The sequence below is a fragment of the Xenopus tropicalis genome, chromosome 2, assembly GCF_000004195.4.
Source record: "Xenopus tropicalis strain Nigerian chromosome 2, UCB_Xtro_10.0, whole genome shotgun sequence".
Lineage (NCBI taxonomy): Eukaryota > Metazoa > Chordata > Amphibia > Anura > Pipidae > Xenopus > Xenopus tropicalis.
Genome location: NC_030678.2, coordinates 148,678,609 through 148,691,314, shown reverse-complemented (window position 1 = coordinate 148,691,314; position 12,706 = coordinate 148,678,609). Strand labels below are relative to the sequence as shown.

The window sequence follows — 12,706 nt, the reverse complement described above, 5'->3', positions numbered from 1 at the left end:
GCTACTACATAAATAACCAAGTAGTCATTGGCTCCACAATTCTTATAGGTTCCTTGGATTTTCTCATGTGGTTGGAAAAGCAAGTCCATATCATGTACCTAACAAGGAAACCATTCAAGAACATTTGAGACCTCCAGTTCAGCACTGCTTAGTTCCAGCTACACACAAAGCATACAAGACCTCCAAGTGTCCAGCCATCTTTGTTGCAAATAAGTATAAATAATGAATGAGTTGCCTCTTAGTAAGAACCAGATAAAGCCAATTAACACGAGGGTCCATTTGTGAATGCAAGTGAATATAGCAGCATACAATTAAGTACACTGGCTTTTCCTCAAGAGACTGTCCAGTGGGTGTAAACTGCGTATAATACATTGGGTCACTTAGGCATAATAATCTGTTTCCACCACGTACTAACACTTTCCTTTAGCAGAATAGGTTTTCTGTCTCAGTGACATACCAACAGTATTTACATTTTCTCTGTTATTAACATACAGTTTAGAAAGTACAATATTTATCATTGTTGGAAAATTATATTATGGTTTATAGGGAAAAAGAGAAGAAAGTGCAGGAGGAAGATTTTAATGGTTGAGCTTGAAAGAGGTCTCTGGACGTCATGCTTTGCCATAAAAAATACTTACAGTAAAAAAGATAAAAAATGAACAAGTAAGGCACAGGTAAGAAAAGCCTGTTTAACGATTATTGACATCTACGATCTGTTCAGAACAAATAAATATAAATCCAGAGTTCACTGGATGTTCAGTCTTGAAAATATCCAAAGACCTCCTTATAATTTCAGGCCATGACTAGTGTGCTCGCATCACTTGCTCTGGCAAGGGATCTTTGTGAAGATGAAATGTATCAGGAGGGCTGTCAGCTTCCAAGAAGTCAAGGTGAGATGTTAAAATGCTAATCAAGCAAAATGACGCAATACCTAATGCACACACCAGCTCAAGTACTTCAGGGAAACAATCTCACAGCCCCGCCCCTCCCCATAAAGATTTGTTAGGCTGATGCCACACGTGGCGTAGGGCTGATATTTTTGGCAAGCGGAAAAACGCTTGGCGAAAATTCAGCCCTACGCCTGCTACTTGTGCCTGCACCCGAATGAATGGAATACGCTCGGGTGCAGGCACATGTAGCCGATATACGCATGAAAACGCAAGACTTTGCATTCCACGCATTTTCATGCGTATATCGGCTACATGTGCCTGCATCCGAGCGTATTCCATTCATTCGGGTGCAGGCACAAGCAGCAGGTGTAGGGCTGAATTTTCGCCAAGCGTTTTTCCACTTGCCGAAAATATCAGCCCTACGCCACGTGTGGCATCAGCCTTAATTAAGAAATATTTTCTTCCTTATGCTCCTTATGTTCCCAATCATTCATGATCGTTTTTCTAAGTAGTCTTTTCAGCCATTTGATCAGGCATGACAGGTTCAGGTCAGGGAAAAAGTACGTGTATATTAGGCACTGGCAGCCTGATGCCCCCCAGATATTGGTTGTATCTAGTGATGCCTTTTGCTTCACTGAGAAATTTGTGAAACTGCTGAAAAATTAATCAAATTATGAAAAATTTGTGTCAATGGACGTTTTTTTCTCACTCTCACACTTTAATCATGCAACTTTCTTCTCACCCCAAATACATGAAAGTCAATAGGCATTTATTTGTCTGCAAATTTTTGCTGCAGTTTTACAAAAAGATTTGCAGATGGCAAAATGCCATCACCGCAAATCCATGCCTGGTGAAAAAGTGACATGCCTAGTTACATCTACAAATCTACTCTGGAGCAGTCCTAGAATGGGCCCAGCTAAATAAAATAGATAGCAAATGTATGCCTCCTGTTGACTATGAAGATTTTAATTCATCCAGGTCATGGTATATCTAGTATAAATAAATCTAAAGCAACTGGACTTGTTTAGTAATCATTGAAGACGTTTCACTACTCATCCGAGCAGCTTCTTCAGTTCAACTGACTGGTATGGGAAGTCCTAGCATATATACTCTTCCACTAATCCAATCAAAATGGCACTTTGTAACCCTTCAGAAAGGTGACATCTCAGAGGTGTGAATGCTGTGGAGTTACTTTGAGAGGATTACCAAAGTATCATGCAACTCATCGAAGCAGGTGTTACTTGTTAGAGTTGCATGAATGGATGTGTGAAGAGTTCTGAAACTGCCGGGGTACAGATGTTCTTGCTTACATATAAATCGTTGCCCCAACCAATGCAATATAGTTTAAATTATTATTATTATTGTTGTTTTCCCCCAAAAATCAATATCTTCTACTTGGTAGGAACCAAATGGAGAACACCAATACACCCTTGCCTTTTTTAAAAAAAGTGAAGATGCAGAAAATAACAGTGCAGAAAAAAGCTTTCTCTGAATTTAGTAACCAGAATTGCATTAATTTGTTAATGTGTTTTTGGGGCCTAACAATTTGGTGGGGGGTCAGAGCAATAGAACAAAGTCTGAGAACTGATGCACTATATGATACTAGGGACCAGTCAGGGTTGGGTCTGGGCCGCAGGGGGCCTAGACCCGATGGCTGGTGGTACTTCCCCGGCTGCTGGTGTCCCACCCCCGACGCTCTAAAAGTATGCATGCTCAGGGGATGGACCTTAATACAGCCCTGCTGAGATCTATGTAACGCTGCATTTATGTATGTAAAATGTTTCTGTGTCCCTATAATTCACTTTAAAGAGGTTGCTCTCCTTTGAATTAACTTTTAGTACCATGCAGAGAGCGATATTCTGACAACTTTTGTAATTGGTCTTCATATTTTATTATTTGTGGTTTTTAAATGATTTAGTTTTTTGTTCAGCAGCTCTTTAGTATGGAATTTTAGCAGCTACCAAGTTGCTAGGGTCCAAAGTAACCTAGTAACCAAGCCCTGATTTAAATGAGAGACTAGAATACGAATATGATTTAAATGTGAGACAAGAAGAGAAGAGGGCCAGAATAGAAATATAAGTAATAAACAAAAATGACAATAATATTATAGCCTCACAGAACAATAGTTTATGCACTGAAAGAGTCAGAAGAAGGTGGCAAATTATTCAAAAACTATAACAAATAAAAAATGAAGACCAACTAAAAAGGTGCTAAGAATTGCCCATTCTATAACATACTAAAAGTTAAATTGAAGGTGAACCATGCAATGGTATTTAATCAATGAACACTAGGTGACGTTTTGTCCTGTTGCCATACTATTATTATTATATTATAATGTTGTGGGAGAGACACAAATAACACATATTCTTAAATGTATCAATTGCATGGGAATACATACACAGTTCTGTGGTATCTCCCACCCTTTTCATTTTCAGTCAGAATGAACACGTACAAAAGAGGCATTGCCCTCAGCAAATCTAGCAGCAGGCTGGAGACTGATTATATGCTAGCTGCAGCATTTTCTAGAGAAACGGTTAGGGCTTATTGTAGAAGAATAACAAAATAGCTATAATCTTATGTTTTCTTCAATATTTTGGAACAGGGTATAAGAATACACACTTCATATTTAAGAATACGCATCAAGAAAGCCAATGAGCAGTAACAAATTGCCAACACGAAGGTTACCAGTTTTATAAATATCTACCTCCTAATTATTCTCTCCTAACACAAAGTCAATCTCCTGCCTGTATGTCCAGTCCTTGCCTGAACTCTGAACTCTTTGACAGCATATCCAATCCTGGCACTGCTCACAGCACACAAATATTAAGCTCTCCAAGGAAGTCCTAGTGCCTACAGCTAATGGGGATTATTGTCAGAGGACAACACATCAGCAGCAAGCCGAGTAACCTACAGCTGTGTGCCCTACATGCCAGGACTGTAACATTCTATACATTCAACAGTGAGTGCCCCCAGGCTCCCAGCAGTTTTGGACTGGGGTGCCACAGGCCCATCAGAAACCCTTTGACCTTAGGCCCATCCTTCCCTTCTCTGTTCACTCACTTTCTTAAGTCTCTTAATTACTACTTTTTATATACCTATCTTTTTATATATCTATCATTTCCTCTATTTCTTCTGTTACTTCTCATATAGAATTGAGTAATGGCTATGGTATAGGCACACAAGGCAAATGATTGGGTGAGCAGGAGGGCCCACTGACACCTGGGCCCCCTGGGGGTTTTCCTGGTATCCTGGTGGGCCAGTCCGACAGTGGCTCCCAGACAAACTTGAGACACTTGCCATGGGGCTTGTGTATGGGATTCCCAATCTAGCACCACTACTGTTCACCTTTACAGAATATAAATTCATAAATATTAACAAACCCCATGTCATTAGGTTGATGTCCTAATTCCTTTTTTGCTGTAAATGGTACAAGAAAACCCTCAAAAGTGCTTACAGTAGACCATTTTCTCCATAGTTACATGGGGTTAGTTAAAAAATTGTCTGTAAATTGGAGAAAAAATGTCTAATTAAAGTATTTAGTAATTAAAGGGGACCTGTCACCCTAAGAAATAATTCCAAATTCTTTTCTATTGTGTTTGTCAAGCAAAGTAAATTTCAATTACACTACATAGATAATATAATAATAACTTACAATATAAATCTTGTTTCCTTCAGTATTGGAATAACACAAACACAGCAAACAGGATGGCGCCATTTTGTGAAAATTGTAAAAAAAGGAAATCTTTGTATCATACCAAAGTCTTGGTCATGTGCCAGAATGGGGGACCTGAAACACATTCCAATGCACTGGCTACACAAATAGATAGTTAGGAGGGAGAGGGAATTAAGGAGCACAGTGAGATCTAGAAAGTGCTGAATGGAAAGTGAAAGTAATTGTCTGCCCAACCTATGCCTTAGGTAATATATGACTGACAGCTGGGATTTTTAAATGACTTTATATTGGGTATGGGTACGTTACTAAAAAAATTATTTGGAGTTTATTCTTGATTTGAAAATGACTTTAATTATACAGCTTTTAATGTCTGGGTGACAGGTCCCCCTTTAAAGGGTTGCTAATTACAAAAGTACATTAGACTCTATTTGGCTAAAATGTGAGCCGCTTAGCAGTAAGCAATGCAATCCTAACAAAGTTTTTTTTAAATAAAACCAGGTAAAATAATGAAGAGGTAATCGGACACTGAAAGATGAGACTGGCAGAACGATTGGTTAGGACAGGGAAAGAGCTGATGCGCTGAATAAATTCTGTTCTTTAGTATTCACCAAGGCACATCAGTTGACAGTTGATTTACAACACGTAGATCATTCAGAAACACCTGAAATAAACTCTCAGCTAAGAGGTAGAGAAGCAATTACAGAAGAAATAAATAAGGCCCCTTATTTATCAAGCTAAAGTAGCTATGCTAAGTTTGAGGCAAAGCCCTCTTCCACTAATAGGCACAGTTGAGCGTCATTACAGACTCACGCTAGGCTACTCAAGTGTACTCGTTGAACCAAAGCTGCTGAGATGCACCTAAGATGTTTAATGCACCCCCTCTAAAGTCCAAAGCCCTGGTCTTTCAAAGTGTGTCAGTGAAAAACAATATTCATAGAATGTGCAATAAGCATCAGTTTGCTAGTCATTGGTCTCCCTTTCTGGCTCGACACCAAATAGTTTGTTACACTAGCCAACAGCTTTAGCCCATTAACCAAGGGTCATTTGTACCTTAACCTTCTCTTTATTTCTGACTCTGGCCAGTCTGGACGTAACTCGCTCTACATTCCCAGTCAAGACACATCCATTTTGCTTTCATCTGCTCTCTTTTAGGCATTTGGTCACTTCCTTCTTTTGGTTCTTTCAATGGTTTTTTCAATGGCGAAATTCTGAGAACCAGGAATCCCTTGCTGCTAGATGTATCTCCACTCTGGTAACAGAGTGAAGGCAAGAATTTAAAGCATGAATCCCTGTTCCCCATCTGACTGCAACTAAGTACAATTTGCCTCCCTGTTTGTGCACACTCTGCGCTTCTCCAAAACCCATTTCAACCTGATTCTCCTTCTACTAATGCAGGATGTTCCCCTGTGTCAGTCCTGAGCATTACTGTATTGCTCTGCCAGCTTAGCTAAGAGGATTTTCTGCCACCTTTTTAGGGAAGAAGTACAATCTAGAAGCTCCCTTGAGTCTACCCCTTCAGCATTAGTACATTATCTCTTATTTAACGATGTCTTTGTGTATGGCGAATGCTATTTGTTCTTCCTTATTTATACAATTGAGGAATTTGAAAGTTTCTATCGCATTACCACACTCCCTTCATTATTTATCAGACTACAGAAAGGTGTCGAAAAGCTGCTCTCAGGAGTCATTTAATGTAAGGCTTGATATATGTTATGTTCTTCGCTCCGTAATACCTACACTTGATACCTGATATTCTACCACAGGGAAATATTTATCACAGAACTATTCCTGCTCAAAAAAATATGCCAGCATTTGGCTATACTTAGCATGAATACATCAAGATGCTTCAAGTCAATATTGCACAAGGTCATTTGTACATTCATTAAGGGATTCTGATTAAGAGGAATTTACTTTAGATTAGAAGAGGTAAAAACCTCCAAGGCTAGTTCTTTGCCTTTCATGTTAAAATGCTGATTATCTTAGACGGGAAAGCCTTTGATATCCATTTATTGTGAAAGACAAGTCTATCAATGGATCAGAATAACAATGCAGCAAATATAAGAAGTGTTATTAGCAAGAAATGCTGCATTCTTTAATCATTTTTATTATTCATTTACTTAGTGCAGAGCAGGGCTTAAAGTGCAAAACACAAGCACAATCTACAGAGTTTTCTGCCATTTGCACCCTGCCCTGCTCTTGACTGCTGCAGGTCTCTACATTAAAAAATGGAGCCCCGCATTATGTTAATGCCACAGGGGGCTGATTCTAGACCTGTGGATAACGAAGACCGAGAATCAGCCCCTATGCTGGCACCAGCTTTTCTCTGTGCCTGAACCCGGAGTGGATTTTGGCACTGAAACGCTTGAGTGTGCAGCCGAAATCTGCTCTGTGTGCCGCACCTGGGCCAATGCAATAGCTCCCTTTGCAGGCACAGAGAAACGCCGATTCCTGGTTTGCATTTATCTGAAAGTCCAAAATCAGCCCATTGTGGCTTTGGCTTTAATACTGTTCCTACCAAGGGTCGGATTGGGCCAGCAAGACACAGGGAAAAAAACGCATGGGTCCTGCCACGCCGGCGCTCGCCCAATCACTTCTCTCCCCCAACTGTGCCTGGTTAAGTATGAGATATGCCTGCTTCGGGGGAGGGGCAGGGGGACCCTGTTCCTACCCCTTCATTATTTTATTCAAAAGCACAAGCTATTGAGCATTGATAGGCACAAGCCAAAACGGAGCCCTGAGCCTACCTCCTGCCCTATGGCTAGTCAGTGGCAAACCGGTGCTAGGTTTAGAGACAGTCAGACCACCAACACAAGTGTTTTTTTATTGAGCAGTAAGGGGCATGCTTTTGTGCCTCTTGGTGCTATCCGTATGCTTTATAGCTTACAGATCAAATCTATGATGTCTGAAGCGAAGGGCAATTAAGTTACTTTCCCGAAGTATTCAAAGAAACCATCATCAGATCAACCACTTAACCAGATCTCCCAGTAACTGGCCAGTGACTTACAATAAACCATTCCTTCTTCATTTAAAAATGTATTTTAGCACTCTTGAAGTGTATAAGGTCAGACAAAAACTCCTGTAGAACTGACCACTAGATTTACAAAATGGCCAATAACTGCCGCCTTTGTGTCTCAGGTTGCTGTTAGCCAAGATCATTTACTGAAAATATACATAGGATGTATTGATTTTGTTTCTGTTACTCTTTGTTCTTGGTTTTAATACAAGAATAGCCTAAGGACAGTAATGTATTATTATTCTAGTTTATTAATAAAGTGATAACATATCCCTCAGTGTTATACAACTGGGATCAGATGCAATGGACAGAATACTGCTTTGCAGAGCTTGACCTAAAATATTATCTAATGCTGAGAAAAATGATAACAGGATTGTGTTATATACTGATCAAAATAAATGTAATTAATCCTGAAATCATATGCTAACTTATGGTACAAAACAGGCAGAATTCAAAAGCTCAAAGTTATTTTTGGGGCTCTCTCCCTTCTTCTTAAGTGGCACCAAAAGACGACAGGAATTATTTTGGGGTATTTTGGAAGACTTTTACTCTTCGTGTCCAAAAGTGTATCTTATTTAGAGTGACTGATTCAGGTTCTGATTCAGGGACTCTTATGCTTGACAGGCCTTCTGTATATATCAGTGCCTTGCTTTGATATTTTTCAATTACTGTATCTTGGATAATGTGTGAAATAATCTTTCAGAAACCTATGCACACATGCACTGGGCATTCACTGGGGCATGTACTGGGGCAGTCATGTCGCTACTGCATCTGATACATTAATGCCACAAGTATCATTTGGTTCAACCAGCCAAATCTCTCAGCGGTTGAAACTCCCTATTAACTTTGCTAATGTGCAGTGGGATGGTTTTTAAAACTCCAGTTGTTAGCACTGGTTTGATTTCAGCCAGGCTATATGAATTGAGTTTAGCAGTTCACCTTGTGTTTGTATGGGTGTCAAAATATGCCCAGATTGCTGCAATTCCATCTGTGGTTAATTTAAAAAGATATAAGGCAGAATATGTGCTTTGTACAGCCAAGGTATAAGGGAACATTCCAGGTATCATATCCTTATTTTACCTCCCCATACAAGGCCTTTACAACTAATACAGGTATCGGACCCCTTATCCGGAAACCCATTATCCAGAAAGTTCCGAATTACGGAAAGGCCATCTCCCATAGACTCCATGTAATCAAATAATTCACATTTTTAAAAATGGTTTACCTTTTCTCTGTAATAATAAAACAGTACCTTGTATTTGATCCCAACAAAGATATAATTAATCCTATAGGTTTAATTACTGTTAAAATAATTTTTTTAGTAGACGTAAGGTAGGAGATCTGAATTACGGAAAGACCCCTTATCCGGAAAACCCCAGGTCCTGAGCATTCGGGATAACGGGTTCCATACCTGTACTTTGAAAAGCTATCCTTTCATCTACTCTAGCATTGTGCTATCACCTCTCGGTTTGCGTAGCACTGCTGCCATCTTTGAGCAAGCTATAACAATGAATGTAGTAAAAAGTATGTTTCTTTTTATCACTGATTCAGTCCACATTAAAATACAGGGTTTATAAAAGATAAAAGTATAAAAGGTAAAAGTTATTCCCCTTACAATGCTTTAATTACTTGAAACATAAACATTCTTTGCAAAATATAAAAAATAAAATGAAAAAAAGAGAGACTTTCTGTGTATTTTTGGAAGACTTTTTCTCCTCTTGCAGAACAAGCGAGTTGTTGGAACCCTTTCAAGGAACCCTTATGTTTGACAGACCTGTATATATCGGCACATTGCTTTGATATACTTTAATTATCTTGCATAATCTGTGCAATATTTTATTATGTAGCTTTTAAAAGTTCACATTTAGCATTACAGTCGGAAAGCCATCTGTTAAATAACTTTTTGCTTCTGATGATTCAACATCTAGAAAGCTCTAGTTTTGTATGTAAAAGCAAAATAATTGTTGGGTAACAGGAATCATAATAAGATAATATTAACAATCAGAACATCTGGTGGCTCATTCAGTAATTAACAATCATCAGATGCTACAAAGCTTTCAGTCCGTTTTTCTACATCTCCACCAAGCAAATGTTTCCCCAATACTGAACAATTGCTAAACACCATATGCTGTGTATTAAAGCAGTCATCTGAGAAACATATCTGGCTTATTTACAAATTCTAGGGGAGCATGTGTTGTAAAACCAAGGGGTGCAAAATTGTGCCTCTTAATGTCCATACAGGAGGCACTTGTGGTCTGACTAGCTCTTATTTTACTTACATCTGACAGTCACATATTTTAATATGTCTGCACTAAAAAAATAATTTTATGGTTAACTTCCCCTTTAAAAATGGTTGTAATGTTCAGCAAATTAACCTTTTGCTACACTATATGGCCAAAAGTATCATAAAGACATATATTTAGCTATAAGTATCTAGATGCTCCAACTAGAATAAAGTTACCAGGTTTCCAAAAGGGAAATTTGGGAACAGGAGGGGACCTAAGTTGGATTCAGCATATTGTGCAAATTTTTTAGGCCACACCACTTTTTGCCCACAACCCCATTCCCATCCACCAAATTAGCATTGCAGTTACATATTTCTCCTAGAAAAGCCCACTAATTTTGTACATATTCCTTCCTCCAGCAACAGAAAAACTGGGTTGGGAAGTTTGGAAGATGTGACAGAGGGGAAAAGGGTCAGGTGACAGGAGATCATTCCTTCCTTCTTAGGGCTCTGGTACACGGGGAGATTAGTCGCCCGCGGCAAAACTCCCTGCTCGCGGGCGACTAATCTCCCCGAGTTGCCTTCCCTCTGCCATCCCACCGGCGAACATGTAAGTCGCCGGCGGGATGGCAGACGCGGCGGCGCGATTTCGGGAAATCGCCGAAAAAGACTCGCGAGTCTTTTTCGGCGATTTGAGCGAAATCGCGCCGCCGCGTCTGCCATCCCGCCGGCGACTTACATGTTCGCCGGTGGGATGGCAGAGGGAAGGCAACTCGGGGAGATTAGTCGCCCGCGAGCAGGGAGTTTTGCCGCGGGCGACTAATCTCCCCGTGTACCAGAGCCCTTACTGTCCTGGAATAATAACATTTGGCTGAGGGACGGTTCAGTGACCACTGGGACAGTCAGAGACATCTTTCAGAGGCGGGGAAGCTTTTTTTTATACAAAACCCAGTGTAATGCCAAACAGAACCTCCTGTAGGCTGCCCGACCCCATAGGGGCTACCAAACAGCCAATCATGGCTATTAATTCGTACTCCAGGAACTTTTTTCATGTTTGTGTTGCTCCCCAACACGTTTTCCATTTGAATGTGGCTCCCGCATATAAAAGGTTGAGGATCCCTGATCTAGAGCGCCATGCCCAGAGTAGGAACACTACCTGTTGAGTCTGAAACTAGCTTCAGAAGCTATGTCAGCACAAGAACTATTTGTAGGGAATGTGGGAGCATATCCCATCAATATTTCGTTATAGCAGCAAAAAGAGGACTTATATTAACACCTTTAGATTGACAATGAGACATGGACAGGCAGGGGTCCAGATACCTTTGACACAAGCAAAAGCCACCTCAATAATCTAACCTTTGTAAAGCAGGATACATAGAAACACTGCTCCTTTAAAGAAAGCACCGTGAAATGATATTGGAATTCAGAATGTCCAAGTGTATGCCAAACCAGGGATAACTTGCTTGGCAAGCTTAACCATGTTGCAATACATGGACGATCAATAATGGGGAGTACAGGCAGCCAATTTATATATACAACACGGTAATGGACTGGGCAAGACTTTCAGTTCTGGACATTCTCATACCTGTATTAACTGTGTGTGGAGCCAGCCTGATCTACGGCAGTGAGCTTGTGGGATAAGCAGGGGGGTAAAGCAAATAAGGGAAATGTAGTCATCTAAGTTTCAGAGCCAGAAGTGTCTCTTATAAACAAAGTAGTGTTGCCCACTTCTGTTTTATAATTATATTATTATTATTATTATTATTATTATTAAGCTGTATACCAATAGTCTATTATTGAATTTACACATGAACATGAGGGGTGATGCCACATAATACATTACACCACAAAAACACCAGTGTAAAGAAATAGCATAGAGCATAAATAGCCACAGCCAAAATTCCTTGTTACTTTGTTACTCACTGGAACAAAGTCATCGACGCTGCATTCCTCTCCCCGATACTTGCAACTCAGAAGCATCTCACGGATGTCGTGTCCTGTTCGGTCATAGAATTCACGCATATTAAACGGCTTTGGCTTAAAATTTCGGAAGTTGGCTTTATCCTGTAGTATTTCCATCACTTTCTCATCAGCCAACTGAGAATCAGGGAGTTCATACCTAAGGAAGGGAGAAATAGTATAAGTGAGCTTGCATGTAACATGAATACATAGGATTAGCAGCTGCAGATGTTGGGGCCCAAGGCAATGCCAAAACCGGGCCCCACAAACTTCTAAAAATAATCACTTAAAAGATATGTCCTTTACCAACAGAAAGAAAGGGTTCATCAAACAGTTCTATATTTAGTTCAAGAGTTTTAGTCCAGCAAATAATTCTTTACCAGAACTTCTTGTCACCCTAATAGCCCAGAACTTAGTTGCTATTGGCAACCATCTAGTATGTTCACTAGACAAGTAATTTCTACCAAAAGCCAGAGAAATGTTGCTACATGCACATAATGTACATTTTTGTTAATATCGTAGGGTTTTATTAAAAGCATATCAGATCTGCCTATGATTCCTCATACAGGTCTACCTGTGCTACTCAGTTTAGGCTCATTGATTTAGTAGCCCAGGGGTCTCAAACTCGCAGCCCGCGGGCCATTTGCGGCCCTCGGGACAATATTTTGTGGCCCGCACCAACGCCTTCTCAAAAGCAATGAATGGATCGCGATTTTTATTGCGATTCAAGGGATAATGCAAGGCACGGCGGGCGGGAGCTGCTGATGGCGGAAATGACGTTATGCCATCACAACAGTTATTATGGGAAGACATTGTGTGTGCACAATTAGCTCCTAAGGAGCTAATTGTGCACACAGAACGTCTTCCCATAATAACTGTTATGATGGCATAACGTCATTTCCGCCATCAGCAGCTCCCGCCCGCCGTGCCTTGCATTATCCCTTGAA

General features: G+C 40.2%; 1 protein-coding gene across 2 annotated transcripts in view; it reads right to left on the bottom strand.

Annotated features, from left to right (window-relative positions):
• The window catches only part of asic1 (acid sensing ion channel subunit 1), a 166,894-nt gene that overhangs the window by 88,811 nt on the left and 65,377 nt on the right, over positions 1-12,706 (bottom strand). For both annotated transcript variants that reach the window (XM_031897214.1, XM_004911961.2), the window contains exon 3: positions 11,724-11,919. In XM_031897214.1, coding sequence (XP_031753074.1) covers positions 11,724-11,919 — 196 coding nt within the window. The remainder of the gene's footprint in view (positions 1-11,723; positions 11,920-12,706) is intronic.